Here is a 22428-nt window from a genome sequence, read left to right on the forward strand (position 1 = left end):
GGATAAATCAGCCGTAGCAGAACATGTTTACCAGGAAGGTAATCATGAAATAAAATTCAGCGAGATGAGCGTCATATCTTAAACCTCGCATTATTAGGGATGCAGAAGAAAACCAGAACAGCAAGAAATAAAAGCAGTCTTGTGGCATACAGAAGGAATTAAAAGTGCTCTTAACCTAACACCAACAGACATTCTGCAAAAGTCGGATCTTTCAATTCTAACAGAAACCTTCCAGATAGACAACTGGCAACATAAAGATTTCTACAATTAACACCTAATGGCAAAGAAGGGAGAAAGAGGACGACGCATGGGAGGAATATCTATACTGCTGAAACACTGGATGATGCAAAAAAAAAAAAAAAAAGAAGAAGAAGAAGAAGAAGAAGAAGAAGAAGAAGAAGAAAATAGTATGCTAGTAGAAGCAGCAAACATAAATATAAATGCAGCCTATTTTAAACCACACGCAAATGCTGTAGAAATAATTGACGAAATAGTCACACTCATCAAACAATGCGACAGCAAACCCACCATTATTGCCGGCGATCTCAACTGCAGAATAGATACGGAGAACTATAAAACAAGACTAGTCATTGAAACCCTAGATGAAGATGGTTTCACCCTACTGAACAATAGACAGATACCTACATATATATGCCACAATGGGAAAAGCACCATTGATATCGCATTAACAAGAGGTGAAATAAAAGGAAGTATTCAACCAACATGGCATGACTCCATCACTCCTGTATGAAAGCACATTCCAATGAAAAACAAAATAAATAATGTCACGTCACTGCCAGCAAGAAAGACCCACCAAATCACACACAGAAAAATAGATAAAGAAAAATTAACAAACCAACAAGAACAAATAACACAAATAGAAACTTAAATAGAGGAAGGAGACCTTGAAAAAGCAACTGACGAAATAGAAGACCTCCTAAAAAATTCAGTGATACAAACAAACCCAAAAAGAGGGACGGCAAAAAGATGGTTCAATGCTGAATACTACAGCAAAAGGAACACTGTTCTAAGAACGCTCCACAGATTAAGAAACCAGCCTGACGAGGAAACATACAAACTGTACGCAGAAGAGAGGAGAATCTACAAAAAACTAATAGAGAGAAGAAAAAAGAATACATAGATAGAGAGGCAAAAAGAGAAGTGGATGAAGCAGAGAAAGACCCATACATAGCAGCAAGACCAAGAAAACTGGCTCATACACCAAATACAGACATGAAGGAATGGGAAGACCACTTCAGTAAGATACTGAACAAACGAGGAATCAAAACACCCCCAAAGAAAGAGAAACAACATCAAACTAAGGAAAAAGATGATGTATGAGAACCTCTAAAAGAAGAAGAAGTAATAAAAGCACTGAAGAATAAGAAAGCAGCAGGACCCAATAATCTATATAATGAACATATAAAAGACAAAAAAGAGGCCCTCCAACACATATGGATCAAACTATTCAACAAATGCTTGGAACTTAGAATAATTCCGACCCATTGGAGACACTCGACAATAAAAGTTCTCTACAAAGATAGAGGAGACCCAACGGATCCACACAAGTACAGAGGCATAGCCCTGGAAAATACTCAGTTCAAGATGTTTTCAGAGATAATTACGCAAAAAATCAAAGCCTGTGTGGACACTCATCTCCCAGAACGGCAAATGGGCTTCAGATCTGGAAGATCAACACTTAAGGCAGTCAGGCTTCTTGTAAACAACATCGACAAAGTGCTACAAAAGAAATAAATGTTTCACACGGTGTTCATAGACTTTACCAAAACCTTTGACCTACTGGAAAGAGATCTCATAGTCCAAAAATTGGAAAACACAATGGGAGAAGATAGCGTATGGGCAAAAATAATCAAGTCAATTCTCGAATACAACTTAATCACAATATCAGACAACCTCTCTTTTTCGAACCTCATTCTGCAGTCAGACGGAGTCTTACAGGCTGACCCAATGAGCCCTTTGCTGTACATTCTTGCCACTGAATAAGTACTGCAAATTCGAGAAAATGAAGAAGATGTACACGTATATGCATACGCTGACAACATAGTCGTAGGTTCAACGGATATACAGAAGCTGCAGGAAATCATTGAGAAAATAGGCAAATGGTGCAGTGAACACAAATTACACATAAACATAACAAAGACAGAAATGGTGATTTTCAGAAAAGGAGGCAAAACACCCAAGAATGCGGAAATCAACATCAGAGGACAAAAAATAAAAGTCGCATCAGACTTTAAATACCTAGGGGTGACGTTGCAACCAACAGCCAAATGTTTCACAAAACATACAACAGAACGTGCAGCCCAAGCAATAATAGCAATACAGGACATCAAAAACATCCACCTACTCAGTCTAGTGACGGCCATGAAATTATTCAATGCAAAAATCTTGCCAATCCTGGCCTATGAGTTGGAGGTTATATGAGACCACCTGACAGAAAAAAATCTAGAAACACTAGAAAAGGTAAAATCACCTTACCTAAAAAAAGCATTAGGTCTCTCAAAGACAACAAGATCTAGACTAGTGTACCTGCTAGCGAGAGAGACAATCGTAATTGAAGACATCAAACTTCGATATATGATGCTACACACCAGGGCTTCCAGAAATCAACTGAAGATCATAGAAGACAAATGAGAAAAAGTATAGCTGGAGTTCTATGGCACCGAAGCAATGATGAACTGCTCATGGACAGCACCAAACTTCGAACTGCGACATGTTGTAACTAGATTTTCTATTCACAGCTTTCATCATCTAATTTGCAAAAACAAAACTTATCATGACCCAATCACAACATGTGTATGTGAACTGTTTAACGAAGCCTGTGAACGATATCCCATAGAACTGTGCAGTAAAGTGAAATCGATAAATGAATATGCAAAAATTTAAAATGTAAGTGTAAAATGTTAAGCAAAGTAACTGTATATGGCTATTTGGCTGCAATTTTATTAAATAAATTATGGGCACGTGTATAGAGAGACTATTGAGATTGAGAAATACTGTATAATTTTAACAGGAAAGACGAAGATGTGAAACTGGATACAATTTGGATGTCAGCGTTGCGCCGGAAGTGTGACAATCGATTACTTTCAATCGAGATTGTTGACATTACCAGAGACAGTCTTGTAGCCGACGCAACATGACGGACGTGGCGCCCTCTGTACTGCCTGTATAATCAGCGCTTCTCTGAGTTCTCTTTGCAGTTCGCCACTTTACCTCAGAGGATGTCTCCTGCTGTCGGAGACAAAACGTCAGGGGAGAGTTTTATACATCGAACATGGCCTATCAGCCAGGAAGTTAATATCTTTGATCTGTTATGTTATTATTAATTCTCCTTTTTCTCTGTCAAGAGAATCTTCTCTTTCTTTACATTGAGCCCATTTAATGGCCGTGTATCTGTTGCAAATCCTTCCTGATTGTTTTACCTTATTTTAGTACTCTTATTTTTTGAATTATGCCTGTTCTTTTATCCCTTCCACCTAACATGATTTAGTTTTTGATACTTTTTTTCTAAATTAATTTCATGGTTTTTCAGTCTTTTCAACTCAGACACCCAACTTATTCCTGTCATATCTCTTATTATTATTAATTTAATCTTATATTATCATGAATAGTACTGCTAATTTTTTTTCTGCTGTGATTACACAGAGTTTTGGCTGCGGTGGAATACTTTTATCATCTGTTCCTACATTGTTTCATTTTGTAGATAGCAGGCTGCTCATGAAATTATTCTGAATGTTGTTTTCCTATTTTTAACTTTTATTATAATCTCATATGAATATTTTGTTCATATACAATATATTCTGTGAAGTATGAAGTGAATGATTGTCATATTTTTAATTTGTTATATTGCAGAGGGAAAGGCACTAGTTCATTCATTACAAATACAGTATATCCATCAGTTAATACAGTCAAGACTTGTGGATAATCCACAACCATTGCATGAAGTGTACAATTGTTTGCATCATTTCTGCCAAAGCCTTCAGCTGGAGGTACGTATTCTGTGCTTGAAACATATTGGATATTTTTTGATTATCACTGAATAATGTTTCTCTAAACAAATGCCTTTCATTTGAATATTAAACAACAATTTTTCAGGTTTCACTCTGCATTTGCAATTTTATATTGTTCTCCCCTTTCCTTTGTAATATAGACATTATATGAGCAATTTTTTCAGCAAAATGTGAAACTGACATGTTTTAAGTGGTACTGTGCTAACTCCCATAGCTATACATGTACAGCTAAGTGTAGTAACATGTTTCATGATTGTAGCTATTCATTTGTTCGTAAATAATAGCAGGAAGTGGTTTATGTACTTCCAAGGTATATACTTTAGCTTTATTTGGTGACAAAAAAATTTGGCCTTTTCTTATTTACATTTGCTAGCATTGTGCATCTTTTTGTATAAACATAGAATTGGTATACTAATCATCTTAACCAGTGTGATAATATTGTCTCATTATATCATGTTCTAGGTGCTGTATTCTCAGACCCTGAGATTGTGCCGTGATCGTTTAGATGATCATATTCATGTTGATGAGTACACACCTGGAAAGTGCTTATCCATTTCCTATTGGAGGTATGTTATAAACTTCTGCTTTGACTGGAAATAATTGTCATTTTATGGCAAAGTGAAAAGTATAATGGTAACTCATTATATAACAATAATTTTACTACAATGTTTATGGACATATGTTACTGTGGAACATTGTTTTCCACTGTAGAAGAACAAAAGTGTTTTATTAATTTTGTTGTGGGAAAAGGAAGTGAAACAGTCAGAAATCTGTTGTAGAATGAAAGCTCAATATGAAGACACCTGTTCATGTAAATGAAGAGAATATGAATGTATTGAAACTTGCGTTAACAAAAGACAGTGTTGATGCAAGCGGTAGAATGTAAGACCAGTAAGCATACAAACTGAGATAGTGAAACTGGAGATTGATCAGCAGAGCTGTATTGAAAGGTGCATCATTGTTGGTGACATTACTACAAAGTTGAACTGAAGTCCCTGACCTGCATGGATACTTCCATTTTGATCTCAATTATATCGGCTTGTTTAACCTATGGGTACTAATATGATTGCTCAATTATCTCAAGCAGACAAGATTTCAGTCACATTTAGACCGTTACATTCAATATGCATTTCTTAATTGAATTGTGCTGGGAGATGAGTTGTAGAGAACAACATTTACTCATCAGGAAGTGAGCCACAACTCAGTGGAGCGGATGCACACATTGTATCCGATCAAGAAATAAATGAGAGTGCTGGCATCTACTGGAAATGTCAAGCTACCGATTGTTTAGTGTGTAAAGGATCCTATTGTAGCATGTCCAGGATAAGGGGCAAATTGTGATAATTTGTTGTTACAGTAATCTGCTACTAATAATTAAAGTTTTCTGAATGATAAAAATGTGGGAATTTATTTCACAGGTAGTACTCCATGACAACACGTGCCTTCATATGGCTGTGCATACCAAAGATATATTAGGAAACTAACATTTGAGATGTTGAAATGTCCTCTATAGAGTCTGGGCTTGATGCTATCAGCTATTCTCTTGTTCAGACTTTGAAAGATTGGAATCATGCTTTGTTGTCATCATTATTATTCTTATGTGTATGAGCATATTCAAATTTGATGACAGTTTCACCATACATGTTATACGAGAGTTGGAACTTAAATAGTGGCAACTATTTATTCACAACAATAAAAAAGAGTTATATCTTTGCACCTGTTACTGTCCTTCAAAGTAGTCACCAGCGTTTTGTAGAACCTGTTGCCAGCGATGTGGAAGGTGTAGTATACTGTTAGCAGAGCCTGTTCTGTTGATGGTGCGAATGGAGGGGTCTAGTGCCTGTTGAATCTCTGGAACAGTTCTGAAACGAATACCACTAAGTGGTTCCTTCATCTTTGGAATCAAATCAAAGTCACAAGGACTTAAGTCTGGAGAGGATGGTGGATGGTACAATACTTCCCAGTCCCATAGACCGAACAGAGCAGCCTCTGCTTGTACTGTGTGCGCCCATGCAATGTCATGTGACATGATGGGTGGGTTGTGCAGAAAGTTCGCTGCTTCTTTCGCAAAGCTGGTCGCAGGTGATGCTCCAAAAAATGAACAGTAATACTGTGCATTGACAGTCTGCCTTGGAGGAAAGTAATGCGTTAGGATAATACCATCACAGTCATATTGCACCATCAACAGAACAGGCTCTCTAATGGTATACTATGCCTTCCACATCGCTGGCAATGGGTTCTACACAATGCTGGTTACTACTTTGAAGGACAGTAACAGGTGCAAAGATATATCTCTTTTGTATCGTTTGTGAATAAATAGTTGCCACTATTTAAGTTCCAACCCTCTTATAATGAGTACTGACCATATTGAGGAATAAAATAACAAATTGTTTTATTAGTATTGTTGTTATAAAAAAACTGTGAAGTTCCGGAGGTAATGAAAGTGTGAATTCAGCTCCAGAATTTATTAGAGCTTAGTTATTTATCTTGCAAACAAATTGAATTCCACTTAATACATACACTGTCAATAAGAAGTGTGTTATGTGGAGTGAACATGGACACCAATTAGCAATCAATTTTTTGCTGACAGAATTTATGTTCTTTTCTCAAAAGTTTCTGTAGCAAGATCCAATTGCACCTTGAAATAACATTTGTAAGAGATCTTCTTTTCTGTGTGATTTGTGACATTTGTACCGATTTTTCTAACTTACAGGGAAGAAAGGAAATAATTAATACATTGGATTTTTTCTTTATTAGTGTTGCTATTGGTACCATCCCATCATTGTATAAATGCCTGTGTTTATGTGATTGAGTAACGGCTTAGTAGGTTTAGATTCAGTAATGATTGTATCATACTATAAGGCACAAACAACAGCAGGACTACAATGAAGCAAAGTTTATTCTTATTCCATATACAAGCAAATAACATTTGAAAGCATAGAAAAAAACACAGTAACAACCATGTACTGATAAAGCAGTTGCTGACAATAAGTACTAACATAATATGAGAAAGGCTTATGCTGGGTGCCGTGCTGTGTGCACAAGTCATGTGGCCCACCGCAGCTGTCCTCTAGTGCCTGACTCATGTAGATGCTGTTGGTGGAATATTAAAAGTGTAGTATGTTGGCGGCATGGTGCTGCAGTATATATCCAAGTATTACGTTCAGGGTTGTAGCAACTCTCTCCCCTTGGGAAAACATACTCCACCGATGCGGGCATCAGGGCAACTGTTGAAACATCCATGATCTCTGCAGCATATGCTGCAGGTGATGGCGGTGGCAGAAGGAGATTCTAGGCCGGAACCAGTGAGTAGGGGCAGGGGCTCAACTGCCATGTACCGTAAAAGAGGAGCGGTGACCAGGGTGCTGGTAACATCTCAATGTCAAGTCTCTAAATGTGGCGGAACTGCACTGATGGTGAAGGCAACGGCTGCTCGGTAAGGGGTGCAAGAGTTGGAGCACCCGAAGGCTTTGGCCCAGCTGATGGTGGAATCGCTGGTTGTAGCAAAGCATCATGGGAAAGCCCGGCTGCAGGCAGCTGGGGCTGAACCCCTCAAGTGGCAACATCCACAAGGAAGGCGGGTCCCTCCCACAGTGGAGACACACCGTGAGATCTGGAAAGTTGCTGAAGGAGTAGAAGAGTTGGCAGACCTGCAGCCCTTGTCATGGCATAAGGATGCAGCTGGTCATGGTGGTGCACCACCAGCCCATCACTGATGTACACCATGCAGAGGGGGTACCTTGGCGTCTATGGACCATGACGTGAATCCACTTAAGTTAGCACCTGAAACCCCGAGCCCAGACGGCTGAACCAGAAGCACATCTCAACAAGGGCCACGCCGACGGGCATTGGTGGGGCGACATGAGCAGATGTAGGGACTTGCTACCAGTCCCCCACTATTAAGAACTTGTAGGAACTCATGGAGTGTGTCAGGCATCATCCGTGGAGGAGTCCACGACATACTTCTTCATTTGAACCTTGAATGTGCGTACAAGACATTCCGCTTTGCCGTTAGATTTGGGTGGGGGCTGGAGGCAAAGAAGAGCACTCACATGGAGACTGCCTTGATGAGCACAAGAACTGTGGAACTCCTGAGACACAAACTGTGGGCCATTAACCATCACAAGTGTGTAAGGCAATCCTTCAATATAAAAAATTATGGAGAGGTGTGAATCATAGTCACAGCTGATGTTAGAGGCCAGAGGATAACGTATGGAAATATAGTGAAAGCACTGACAACTAACAACCGGGAAGAATTTAGCAAATGTTCTACGAAATCAACGTGGATGCATTCCCACAAACACTGTGGTGCGGGCCACAGAGAGAGCGTCAACTGCGGCATCCTGTAGGTAGCACACAGAACAGCCTGCAACAAGATGTACAATGTCACTGTCAATGCCAGGCCAATACATGTACCCAAAGGGCAGTAACTTGAATGCAAGACCCTGTAATCTTACCTTCCTCACACATCATTATTAAATTTCTTAGTGTCTTCATTAGTTTCAAAAGCTTCGAGAGGCATAAGATATACAAAAGAAAAACTTTTTATTCATCTTCATTTTCCCTTGTTGTTGTTGGCTTCAATTCTTGCGTCTAGGGGTACATTCTTGCAGCTGAAATTTTGATTAAATTTGCGGGTTCCTGATGACTAAATAACTGATGGAGGTTTGCCTGTATATTTCTTGAATTTTATTCTTTGTCGCATTTTTCAATATCACACCGGTTTTACAATTTCCACTTAATATTCCAAATTACATTGTCAGTGTCAATCTTTTAAATACCTCTGTTTCCATCAGAGGCCTGCCCAATACTACTTACATTCTGTGATATTCACAATATTCCAAAGAGTTTACAAAGCAAAAGAGTTTACATACTTTCTTGACAAAAGAGGAATCATCACCAAGTTATACATTATTTTATCAATGAATCCATAAATAAATTGTAATAATTAGCTTTAGATTGTGCAATTAATAATGTGAATTTTAAGTATGCCAGATATTTCCAAAAGAAAAATAATTGTATCTGCATAGATTGTAACAACCTAATCTCTTTTTATACATTTTAGTCTGAAATATAATCCATCATATACAAAATCATGTGAAATTCTTTCAGTGAAACAGCCGAGAATGGTCACCTATACAAGAATCGACACACACACCTGATACCATGTATACTGTCGATTCTTGTATAGGTGACCATTCTCGGCTGTTTCACTGAAAGAATTTTTCGTATGATTTTGTATATGGTGGACTATATTTCAGACTAAAATGTCATAGCTAAGAGAATACCACCATCAAATACTGTAAAGTAGTGAAGGAAGGCAAAATAATTACTCAAAGGATTAGAAGCCCAGGCCCCAGCCTGTCTGGCCAAACATGTTGAATTAAGTGAACAACTTGATGCAAAATCGGGTCGGCAGTGACAGCAGCTGCAATCCAGGAGCACGCCGTAAACTGCACATTGCGCCTCAACATCTGAGTGTAAACAAAGGACTTCATCCTGATCAAAAGTGCGATCCGGCCCTTTGGAAGCTGGGACAGCACATTGGCATTGGCATGTGGTGTGATGTGGACTAAAAGTGTATTTCACAGTTGTAGTGAGACAGAAACAAGACCTAATGCTGGAGGTGATTTGATGCGTTTTCGGGCAACAAAGCAGAAGGATTAAACAATGAAACCAAGGGCTTGTGGCCAGTAATGAGATGGAACATAGACCTATACAAGAACACATGAGATTTGGTGTGGACATAGGTGATAGCAAGCGCTTCCTTTTCAACTTGGGTGTAGCACTGCTGAATGGAGTTAAGCATTTTTGACACATAAGCTATGGAATGTTTGGAACCATCCACATATCGAAGGCCGAGAATGACCCTTGAGTCCATACTGAGAGGTGTCTGTAGCTAAAACCGGGTGGTGACCAGGATGGAAAGGTAGCCAAACAGATTACAGTGTAATTTAGACAAAAAGCATAAACACGTGCTTACGGGCTGGCGTCCCCTGAAAAGGTACATTCTTTTGGAGCAGCTCATGGAGGGGATGGGCCAATGTTACTGCACTCACAAATTTATAAATTTGTGATAGCGATTTTACCTAAAATGGTTGAAGTTCTTCGACATTTGTATGATGAGGCAGAGCTGCAACTGCAGTGCCATGATGACATAAAGGCATAACACCATACCAAGAAACCTCAAAAATCAAACACACAATGGATAGCTGAAAAACATGCGACTTAGCCAAGTTGTATTCCAACCCTACTGTATGTAAGACCATGAACAAGGTGTGCAAGTTATGTAAATGCTCATCTGTGGATGCACCCACCGTGATGATGTCATGGAGGTAGTTGATGCACCCTGGAACAGACAGTGTTAGTTCCAAAAAAAGGCTGAAAAATCACAGGGACACCATCCACACTGAATGGGAGGCGAGGATTTTGGTACAACTCGAAGGGCTTGTTAATCACAACGAGCCGTTTAAAATCCTTATCCAGTCACACCTGTAAATAGGCTTCAGGTAAATCAATTTTGCTGAAAAACTGGCACCCTGTGAGTTTAACCATTAACTCATCCTATGTGGGTCACAAAATTAGTGGCACAACCTAACCTGCCAGAGAAAAGAGCTAAGAACTCAGAACAGAGAGAATCTAACTGCTGGTAAGGGACCTGGTCGGAAATGAGGCATTCCTTATCTGAAATGGAAAAAAACAAAGGCATTCAGCATCATCTACTGTTGTAACTCAACAAACGCCAAATAACCGGAGACAATTTCCCAAATCCTCTTGAATTTGGAGGTCAGTAAAGTAACAGCTGCATCCTTGTCCTCTTGTATTCTGAGCACTTTGTCCATCACTCACACTTCGATAAACAGTTTGTTACGTACGCACTGGAGACACACAATTAACGTCCATGTCTACAGGAGGGGGCTAGGAACGGTTCACTGACACTATATGTCCTTTTTTCCCACAGTTATTACAAGTTACCCAGTGCTCAGGGCATGTGGCCTTGTCATGTTGCGCGAAATAGTAAGGGCAAGATGGGAGCATGGAGCACTACTATTGCTGTGTTGGTTGTTTAGCACATTGCTGTCCTGTGCAGTATGGGGGCTGTGCTTGTACAGCTGCCACATTGTTCTCCCTCTGATAACAGGAACAACCACCAGGAATAGGAGCCACCAAGGTGATGTCACACAGAGCCTCAATTTGGTCACCAATAGTGCAAGATACCTCGAAAGATGGAGCAATATTTAATGCTTAAGCCAAAGATGAATTCTCACACTGTTGTCCACACTGATGCTCTTTCTTGTCAGGAACCAACTGAATGATGCTGTCACAGATGATAGAAGCAGCATAGGAATCATGGCGAACATCAGTAAGAAACTGACATTTGTGACTAATGCTATGGAGTTCGGTTGCCCAAGATTGGTAGGACTGGTGACCCTCTCTACTGCACTGCAATGTCATGCATGTGTTTATGGTGATGGTGATAATTCAACAACAGCTTACTCATTTTGTTGAACAAAAGTAATGCGGATTGCTGGAGCAGGGCTGTCAGCCACAACAAATGGTAGATCCAAAGAGAAATCTGAGGAACGAAGAAGGTCTTATGCTTGTTTGCATCAGTGACACCAAAAGAAAGGGAATGTTGCCAAAGCCACTTCTCATAAGCCTCCCAGTCTTTAGGTGAATCATCGTAAGGGAGAAAGCATGGTAGGTACGCTGACAGTGTGGAAGCCTACAAGGTCAATGTGGCGAAGTTCATGATAGTAACTGTAAGAACCTGCTACTGCTCAAGGAGAGATTGGAGCACTGCCTCCATGAACGAAAGAACTGAAGGAACAATGAGATAGACTGAGCATGTGGAAGTGAACACCACACTCATAGCCAATTGTATCGTACTGTAAGATGTAAACAACAGCACGGCGACAATGAATAGAAGTTTAATCTTCTTTGTCAAACAAGCGGACAACAGCTGAGAACATAGGCACAAACATAGAAACACTCCAGGCACTGATACAGGCAATTTGCTGACAATAAGTATGAACACAATAAGAAAATGAGTGCCTGCTGCACTGCATTTATAAAGAGTGGGGCTTTGGTAGGTGGTGCGATGGATTCAGTGCCATGTGCACAAGTTGTGTGCCCCACTGTATGTGGCCTCTAGGGGCTGGCATGTACAGATGCTGTTAGCGAAATATTTGAAGCATAGCATGCCAGCAGCCTGAAGTTCCAGTGTGTATCCAAGTATTACATACAGGGTTATAACAATGGCCATCTACAGTTGCATAATAATGATAGAGTCCCTCTGACTAGGCTTAAATCTTTGCAAATATGGTTTTTAAATATATTTTCTCAAGTATTTTAGATATGTTGTTAGCAAATGGTAATGACACTCTTACCCCACCCATGGGGAATATCAGAAGCGGTCCTTTGTATTCTGCGATGTAGCACTTTATTTTTGGCACATGCTACAGTGTAAATCTCAATTCTGAGTTGCATTTTACGTGACAATCTTCGTCACTGTGTGCTATTCATATGTCACATATTCGGGAACTTTATTAATTGCCGTTCTGAAAAATGCAAAGTCATTTTCCTATGAGTTCGCAGCAATCAATCTACATCAAATAGGGTAAAATGTCATAGAATTCAAGACAATTAAGAAACACCTAATCTAGAGTACACAATGGAATGTCACAAAACACAGAGGCTTTTGCATATTCAACTTTTTCGTATGCAGTGCATCTTTTACAATATTATGTACCTATTCATGTTCAGTCCTACTATCTCATTAATTTCACAAATTTAATGCAGTGCTTTTCTGTCATGATGATGCTTGGTCATTAGTCTCTTCAAAAGATATCTCAATTAGGTGTCTGGAATATAACAGACCCATGCTGCTCATAGGGCAAGGTTTAAATTCAAATACGTGGTAATAATTGGTATTAAGTGTCAAGGTAAAGTACCTATAAAGAGCCCTGTATTTGGTTTGTATTTTGAACACAATCTTCTAAAGATGTCTTATCCTCTCATGGAACTCATCTTTATTCCTTTCATTAAATGTGTGACACTGGTCATGTACCTGCTGACAAACATTTATGCTTTCCATCAGTTTGAAAGTTTAAACAGAACCTTTACAGGAAGCATGTTCACCAATAATCATGCTGTGTAAAAACTTTCCCAACTATATCATAGGAATTTATCAGTCTGACCTTGTAATACTTAAAGAAAGTATGAAATCCAGCGATGAGCCAAACAATTGTGACTACTGCCCACTGCAAAATTGAACGCCACCTAACGGCATTGCAGGCACATAGTGTGGAAAGAAAAATAAGGGATTGGGTTTAGTGCAATAGAAGTGGGATTACCTGTATCTTCCAACTGGGAGGTTATTCTGAGATATGTAGAGGGTACACCTCCAGCATTGTTGCTACAAAGGAAACCTCAGAAAATCATGGTCAGAGCTGTGGATATTAACACCTTCGTTTCCCTATGCTGTGCACAATGTGCGCTCATGCAAAAAAAAAAAAAAAAAAAAATAATAAATAAATAAATAAAAATAAATAAATAAAAAAAAAAACTACTCCATCATTCGCCACCACACTGAAGCAGTTATTCCTCTGCCTCTCATAACGTTGCTATCATTGAAATACTGAACTCTTTAACAGTTCTTTCTGTGAGACATGACATTGTATCAAACCAAATTCCCTTGACTTAATGCTAAAAAAATTAAATTGGATTTATTGTTCCAAGACAATCACAGGTGACCACTTTCAAGTCCACCTAGCAATTGTCTTCTGACTGTTGCATAATAAAACACACATTATTGAAATCTACCATTGTGTAACAAATTGTAACGAGAAAAGAAAAAACTATGTCAAGTCATACCTCATGACTACATGAGCAGTAGAAATGCAAAATACCATTCAGCATCAAAAATTGGTGTGACAGGATTCATGGCAGCCATTTATTTGTGAAGAAAAGGGGGCACCAGAAGACATGAATATTATATTCTTGTTAAAGTATGAACAATATTTCATGGTAAAAGTACATTTAATCTACAAGAAATTATAAAAGAAAGAACCAAACTAAACTATTGTTGTAGTTCATAAACTGAAGAAGCCACTAAAATGTGAGGCCACATGGAAGAGATGTATTTATGTTAAAATCTTTATATATGATTTATGTCTGCTCAGCAAAATTATTGTTAATTTCTTATAGGATCAAGCAACCTATTTGTAAAAGCAACAACAGCGAAACTAACTTCTTTGTAAATCTCATTCACTCTTACAGCTATTTCTCCCTGATTAAAACTATATTTACCATGTAATAATTTTTATACACCAACTGTGATATAAATACTAAATTACTTATTTTGATGTCATTCTGATTGGCACCATCCGAGTGCTTTACTCCTTGCAGGTAAATAGGTAGAATGAACATTGTTATGTGATTTATGATATGTGTACTTTACACATCACTGCTTAATGTAATAATGAGGTATGGTTTGGTACATTATTTTCCTTCTTGATATATAACAGTATAATTTCCATTAGAATGTTTTTAAAAAGTAAGTTGTAAGGGTGATGTGTGTTCTATTTTTTTGACGGATCTGAAGAAGAATCCTAAATGCTGTTATAATTTACCATTATCTTTGGTTACACCATGATTGTGTCCAATAATAAGTAAGTTTCTTAAGTCTCCCCTTTTTTACCCGACCAGTAATGTGTTCCTTTAATTATAGCAAGTGAATAACATTATTACATTATTTTGTTCAGCTAATCATGGATTTTATGCCTTGAAAAGGCATTGAACATTTGTTGATCTTCTTTGTTGTTACAGGGAACTGACATGCAAAGATCCTCGATCAGAGCTAGGCTACCGTCTAACAGTACAGGTCGATACACACGACCCAGCTAGACCTCTCACTGTAGTGCACCTTCCATCTCTGGGAAACAAGGTATAATGCAAGTCTCTGTTGTCTTTATAAATATTTTTCTCTTGAGAGGTCATGTAGAATGCATGGCATTTATTTCCTCATTTTGAATTCCTACCACACATCTTGTGGCACATTTGTGCAGGTTTGATCTGCCACAAAAGCAGTATACAGTGTTTACAAGATTGAAGAGTAAAATGTTATTTTTAAATGTATTGGAATCTATTGGACTAGTTTTGCTTTAGATGCATGAAGGTGATATGAAACTTCATTACAGAAAAAATTCTTTTTTAATAAATCTCTGGGGACCCAAATATTTTGTCCTTAAATAGGGGTTTTCTGTAAATGGGATTTTGGCAGAGTACATGGAAGGAGTGACCCAGAATCATAATTCTACCATGTTTAGATGAGATAAGTGCTATTTAATTACAAAATTAACAATATCCTGTGCTGCATATTTAAAAGAAGTAAATGTATAATTATTACACTTCTCACAGAATATGCCCTTTATTTTACTGTATCTTTATATCCAAGTCTTGCTTGTTTTGTCCTTCCAGCATATTGTAGTGAAAGAAGGGCTGCTGCGCTCCAAGAGTGGGCAAGTGGCACCGCTCTTAGCAAAACACTTGAGGGAACGATATATTGCACTCAAAGAAGATTTTTGAACACTCGCGCTGGCTACACCGAAGAATGTTCTGTTCTGATGCGGGATATTACGGAGTTCCACATCCTGCTAAGAGGAAACACATTGTATCTATTAATCAAATTATCTGCCAACCTAATTTCAGTTTCCTCTTTATAAACATTGTTCCAAAAACTGTAAGTGTTGGCAACTATCACAGTTTCGTCGAATTTCATCCCATGTCCCTCGTTTAAGCAATGTTCTGCTACCACTGATTTTTCCGGCTGTTGTAGCCTCGTATGGTGGTAATGTTCCATGCACCTGTCCTGAACTGTGAAAATGAACGGCTGATGTAAGCCTTCCCACATTGACATCCGTGTCAATATGCCATTCTTCCTAAGCCCCATATCGTCTTTATTAGAACCAAGTAGTGCCCTCATCTTTTAAGGTGGACGGAACACACTCTTGATGTTAAAACTTCGTAACATTCTTCCATATACAGTGTGTCCCCAGCATAAGGAATAAAGGCCACAGATCTATGCTATTCTTCATGCACCTCCCGGGATGGTCCAAACACCATATCCCAAATTTTTTAGCTGGATATATAAAAAATCTACTCACCCACAGTTTTGGGTGACTTTCCTGAAATCTACCCATTTTCCTAGACCTCTCCAGTCCTTTTCTTCATCCCTCTTCCTTCCGCTTTAACCCTTCTGCTTGAAGGAAGAGCCACAGGCTCCAAAAGCTTGCCAATTACTACCGTTTTTTTATTTGTGTGTTCTGCTGCTGCTTGGCGAGTAGATTTTTCATCTATCCAGTTAAATAAAACTCCATAGTCCGATGAATAATTTTCCTTAAAAACAGCCACAAAATGGGCAATTTCTTGGGTTAAACTGTCCTTCTCAGAAATAGCGTATGCTCTATGTACCGGAGTCCTAAGGATGCCACTGCGTTGGTATGGTGGCTGGGAACTCTTAGCGTAAAGATACCGATCAATGTGTGTTGGCTTTTAGTGAACACTATATCCCAAAATGATGCTATGAACTTTCAATAGAGGGAGAAGGGTATATGTATCGATGTGAGGTAAGGGTTGTGACGAAGCAAGTTGGGATGTAGTTTTGCCATCTGCCTCCTTAAAATTCATTTTTTCATGTCTGACTAATTACCATTAATATACATGAGTATAATCAGCATTTTCATAAAAGAGAAAGGTTGGCCCTCAGTTTTAAAGAATATAGTACCAGATCTAATTTCATTCTTAGTTTTGTGTATGTCAGAAATTTCCTAATTTATTTTGACTATTCCTAGTTAATACTTTTGTTAGAGGATTAAATCCGTGATTGTTTTGTAACTTAAATTTTATTGTTGACATTTAAACAAATATAAGTTCTGTACTAATTGTAAGCATTTGGAAAAACAACTAATAGGATTCTTAAAGTATTTATTTGGCTCTATTTGAAAACATGTTAGCAAGGCCAGCCCTTAATTAATTCCAAAGTAATTACTGTTTTTGTCCAAAGTATTGTTTGCATTACTATATCTGTTAGTTTCATCATTTAAACAAATAATTCAGCCTAACTCTTGTAGTAGAAGAAACTTTTAAAAAGACGGAGTTTTTTGATGTATTCAGTTAATTTAATGAGTTAAATTTTAATTGCAATTTCTGTAAATTAAACATCAAACAATGTGTAGTTTCAGTGCCTATTATTGTGATGATATATAAGGGCACTGGTGTTGGTTAGAACAACAACAGTGCATCAACATAACTGTGAAATAAGTGTAACACAATTAGGCTGTGTGTTAAAACGATGACAGTGTCTGTTGCATATATACCTTTTTATTCTTCAAGAACTGTGAACTGTGTGGTTAGGTTTTTACTGCTCATAGATGTTCAACAGTAAACTATTGTAGCAGTATATGGATGTTTGTCTGCAACCTATTAATGAAGCTTATTGGAAGTTAAACATTAATTAACTGGTCATATAACTGTAATATTGGGGGGTTGTGACTAGTGAAAGTAAAGAACTGTGAAACCCAACTGTTCACATGTCAGCTACACCATTTACTGTAGTCAGTGTTGAGCTTCCACCCTACATTTTTCAGTGAGTATCAGAACGCAGTACACCGACAATGAAGAAATAAAGCAGACATATGTCACAGGGTCCCTGGTCTGGCAATGACCTAGTCAAAAGTTGTAAGCGTAAATCGTTCCGATACCCCTTGACATGAAATACATCTACCTAGACTGTTCTTGCTAAGATTGTAGGGTAAGAAACTTTTCAGAGGTGGTATAGTATGGACTAAAACATGAAAAAAAACACCTGTTAAACTTGGGCTCTAAAATAGATACCTTTAAGAGCTATGAGTATTTGTTCATCTCTGTTATTGTGAAACACATCTCTTCTACTGAACAAGTGGCCATAACTCTTAAGAGTATGTTAAAGGCCATATTTATGGACATTTTTTTTCTTTCTTAGTTGCTCCATACTACCCCTGGCAAAGATTTGGAAACCAGTCGAACTTGCAGTAGATGAGACGTGTTTCACAGTATCAAAAATGAACAATTGCTCATGCCTCTTAAGCTATGCACTTTACAGCTGGTCTATATTAACACCTCTGAAAGTTGCCTACCCTGTAATCTTAAGGCCTGGCCTCACAGAACGCAGTCTGTGACCTTGAGTTGCGACGGCCAGGCCGTGTTGTTGAAATGCATGTTGTTGCATAGTGTCAGTCTCACAGAGGGCAGTGTTGCCACCACAGCGACTGGCCAGCCACTGCTGTGAGCTCCAGTCTGTCTCGAAATACAGACTCGCCATTGCGGGCAGCAGCTGTGAGTACGTACAGCCACATTTTTTGCTGTGTTCTCACACCAACAGGTACGGCTGAGCCAGTAGTAGCAGCAGGTAGGTTTGTCATATCGGTGTGCTTGCAGTGCACTCTGCGAAAATCACACAAACAGGAAGACTTATCGAACAGCTGAGGAAGTATAACTTCTTGTGTGACACAGGTGATGCAGATTATAAGAACATTTTGAAGAAGGCCGAAGCATGTAGGAATATAGCTGCTAAACTGGTTCAGAATGGTAAATATTTTTGCAATAAGTTTAATTTTCACCCATGCAATAAGTTACATAAAATGAAGTACAGTATGCTGTTAAGCACTGGATATTACATCTTAAAGCATCTGAAAGATATTACAGCAAGTATGTAAGCAACTGTGTGATCAAAATGGAAAGCAAGACATAGAAAATTGAACTTCTTGTAAGACAATTACATGTCCCATTCAAACGAAAATTAATTGTCTAGCCTCATATGGTGTACCCGACGTCAAAACAAATTATTTCCATGCGTGTTTCTAACACTAACTACCGAATATGTTATTCCATACATGTGTTTTATAATACGATTTAAAGCAGTGGCTCCTGTCCTATGCGAAATTGTATGCTTAACATTTACAATCAGTAAAGAATTTATCTACTTAAAATTTAACAAAGTACCAAGTCCCGATGGAATCCATATCAGATTTTATATTGCTGTTGAGTTAGCCCCACTGTTAACTGTAATCTGTCTTAGATCCCTCTAACAAAAAAACTGAGCCCAGTAACTGGAAGGAAGTATATGTCACATCCATCTACAAGAAGGGTACAAAAGTGATCCACAAAACTACTGTCTAACATCCTTCACATAAATTTGTTGTACCTTAGAACACCTTCTGAGCTCAAACATAAAGAGATATCTCGAAGAGAATGAACCTCTCTATGCCAACCACCATGGATTTTGAAAACAACACTCTTGTGAAACCTAACTCACACTTTTCTCACATGACGTACTGAAAGCCAAAAATAAAAGTAGTCGGTAGATGCAGTATTTCTTGATTTCCGAAGAGCATTGGACTCAGTATCACAGCAATGTTTATAATCAAAAGTATGATCATATGGGGTACCAAGTGCAATTTGTGATGGCATTGAGGAGTTTTTGTTAGCAGAGATGCAGCAAACTGTCTTGGATAGAGAGTATCAAGAGATGTTGACTTAAATTCAGGGTAGCCCAGGAAGTGTGTTGAGACCCTTGCTATTCGTGTTTGTATTTATTGCCTTACGAACAATATTAATTGTAGTCTCATGTTTTTGCAGATGATGCAGTTTTCAATAATTGAGTACTGTCTGAAAGAAACTGGCTAAATATTCATTGAGGCGTTGCTAAAATTTCAATGTCATGCACACATTGATAACTTGCTTTAAATGTTCAGAAATGTAAAATTGTGCTCTTCACAAAACGAAAAAACAAAGTATTCTGTGACAGCAATATCAACGAGTCACAGTTGGAATCAGCCAAATCGTACAAATACCTGGTTGTAATACTTTGCAGGGATATGAAATGGAATGATCACCTAGATCCAGGGCAGTGCAGGTTTCAGACTTCAGTTTATTAGTAGAATCCTGGGGAAATACAATCAGTCTCCAAAGACGATTGCTTACAAATCACTCAACAGACCCATCCTAGAATGTTGCTCAAGTGTGTGGGACCCATACCAAACAGGACTAACAGGGGATATTGAACGTATACAGAGAAGGCAGCATGAATGGTTACAGGTTGGTTTGACCTGAGGGAGAATATCACTGAGATGTTGAAAAAATTCAACTGTCATATACTTCAAGATACACGTAAACTAGCCCAAGAAGCTTGTTTACAAATTTTTCAAGAACCAGCTTTAAATGATGACCCTTAGGAATATACCCCTACACTATGCTCCCATGTGGCTCATGTGGACAAGGTTAGAGTAATCACAGCACAAGAGAGGCATTTAAACAGTCAGTTTTTCTGCACTCCATATGTGAATAGAAACGGAAAAAGCCAGTACAACTGGTACAATAGGAATAGCCACTACCCCACATGCCATAGAGGTTTGCAGAACGTAGATGTATAATTATCTCTGGATGCACAAAAAGAGAAATTAGATCTTGGATACAGTTTAGCAGAGGTTAGTTCTCTTTCATTCAGATGTAATATTGTAGTAGTCTGTGAAACTACCCATTATTGAAAATGGAACATAGCTAGCTCTGCAGTTAACTGCATTGTGAGATGTTAGAAAGAATATCTCCGTGGCTACGATAGGCTCAGCTTGGCAAAAATAGTATTGGAAAGTAGGTATCACATTAACTGTGACCAGCATCGACAAAATAGAACATGTCGTCATCAAGTTATAATGTGGAACTATAAGATATTCAGACAGCTTCTGGTATGCAAGTGTAGGGTTATATAGACAGAATCAAATAGGGTGAATACTGTAGTAATTAATAAGAAAATGGGAATGCTCCCTCACTTTAAATATTTGTTTCGAAAAGAAGAAAAGAAAAAAAGACTGGTTTTCATCTTTCATATTTTTCCTAATACTGTTAATATGTATGAGTAACATTCCATGTAACTTATGAATACAATCATTATCTTTTTTACAGTTTTTATTCCATTCTTAATGAGTGATATTCTTTTTTTGTTTGCAATTTTCAGGAATATGAGATAGCTGATAGAGCAATCAGATCGGATCTGCTTTCCATGGAGAGATTATTGGTACATACAATATATGTAAGGACACGCAGTAGGCTGTCTGAGCTTAAGCAGGAGTTACAGACCATGCTGAAGGATGTGGAATGTAAGTGTTTCCTAAATTAAGTGTAATTGTCTCTAAGGAAAATGAGTATGATATTGTCTGCAATATTGTAGATTAACTGTAATTCCTTACTAGATTATGAAGTCTAATGCTCACAATGAAAAAGCAAAACTATGAGAACATTGACTAGTATTAAGATGTGAGGGTTCTGAGAAGCAGTGACACGTATGGGGTGAGAGTAATTACTAATATGTAACAGAGACTGCAGGAATGTGAAATATTTTTGAGTGTCTTCATCCAGTAACTTTCTTTTATACAAGTCAGCAAGATAGAATGGCCGTACATTTCCACTGGTTTAATGATGGTTTTGCATACGTAAGGAGTGAAGATTAATATATCTGTCTTCACATATATCAAAATTGTACCTTTTTAACAACTTTTCCGGCTTGTTACACCAGTGTTGAGAGATATGACTTCACATTATATATGTTGCATACTTGTGTTTAATATTATGTGGTTGTGGGTCTAATTAAATGTAAATACCCTTTTTATGATATCAATGAGTAATGGTGGCATTGTGGGACACGAATTATTAACCCTATGTTCACCACCAAAATGGACGGACATGTTGCAGAGCACAGCACCCCCTTCAGCACTGCAACAGGATCTTTATTGCTATTGATGTCACAGTACGCTTTCTGTTCCTCGCACATACCAATCAATGGGATGTGGTCAAGGACTTGCTTTCAAGTGATTACTTCCTGATCTGGATTGACCTGCCAGACAGAGTTGTAGCTGAAAGAAAGCTGCTATGATGGGTGCTCAGTAGAGCAGACTGAACACTTTACAGCCAACATACCATGTTTGTACACTTTGGTAGTATCCAGGAGTGGGTGGATCATATTATAACAGTGATCTATCACACCACAGTTTTCAGGACAGCTGAAGAGGCAGCCCGACTCTTGGCGGATCGATAAATGTTGCTCTGTATTTTAGGACCAGGAAGGGCAACTCTGCGTAAGTTCAAGTGCCAGCCAACTGCAGAGAACCTTGCAGCCTTTGGGTAGTTAGAGCAAAATGTTGCTGAATTATTAGAGACAGCAAAAAGAGATCATGGTGACAGTGTATGGCCACCATAAACTGTTTCACTAAAAGTAAAGGAGACTTATCAGGAGGATTTGTGGGAGAGGAGGGAGGTGCCCAGAGACTTTTGGTTGTTTTTAAGAGTTTAATATCTGGTACAGCAC

The 22428-nt window shown here is 38.3% G+C and overlaps 1 protein-coding gene across 1 annotated transcript in view; it reads left to right on the forward strand.

Moving 5' to 3' along the window:
* The window catches only part of LOC126161617 (mediator of RNA polymerase II transcription subunit 14), a 188776-nt gene that overhangs the window by 39663 nt on the left and 126685 nt on the right, over positions 1–22428 (forward strand). The window contains exons 7-10 of the mRNA XM_049917572.1: positions 3871–4007; positions 4491–4594; positions 14859–14976; positions 21082–21223. Of these exons, the coding sequence (XP_049773529.1) occupies positions 3871–4007; positions 4491–4594; positions 14859–14976; positions 21082–21223 (501 nt within the window). The remainder of the gene's footprint in view (positions 1–3870; positions 4008–4490; positions 4595–14858; positions 14977–21081; positions 21224–22428) is intronic.

This window comes from Schistocerca cancellata, chromosome 2 (assembly GCF_023864275.1).
Source record: "Schistocerca cancellata isolate TAMUIC-IGC-003103 chromosome 2, iqSchCanc2.1, whole genome shotgun sequence".
NCBI lineage: Eukaryota > Metazoa > Arthropoda > Insecta > Orthoptera > Acrididae > Schistocerca > Schistocerca cancellata.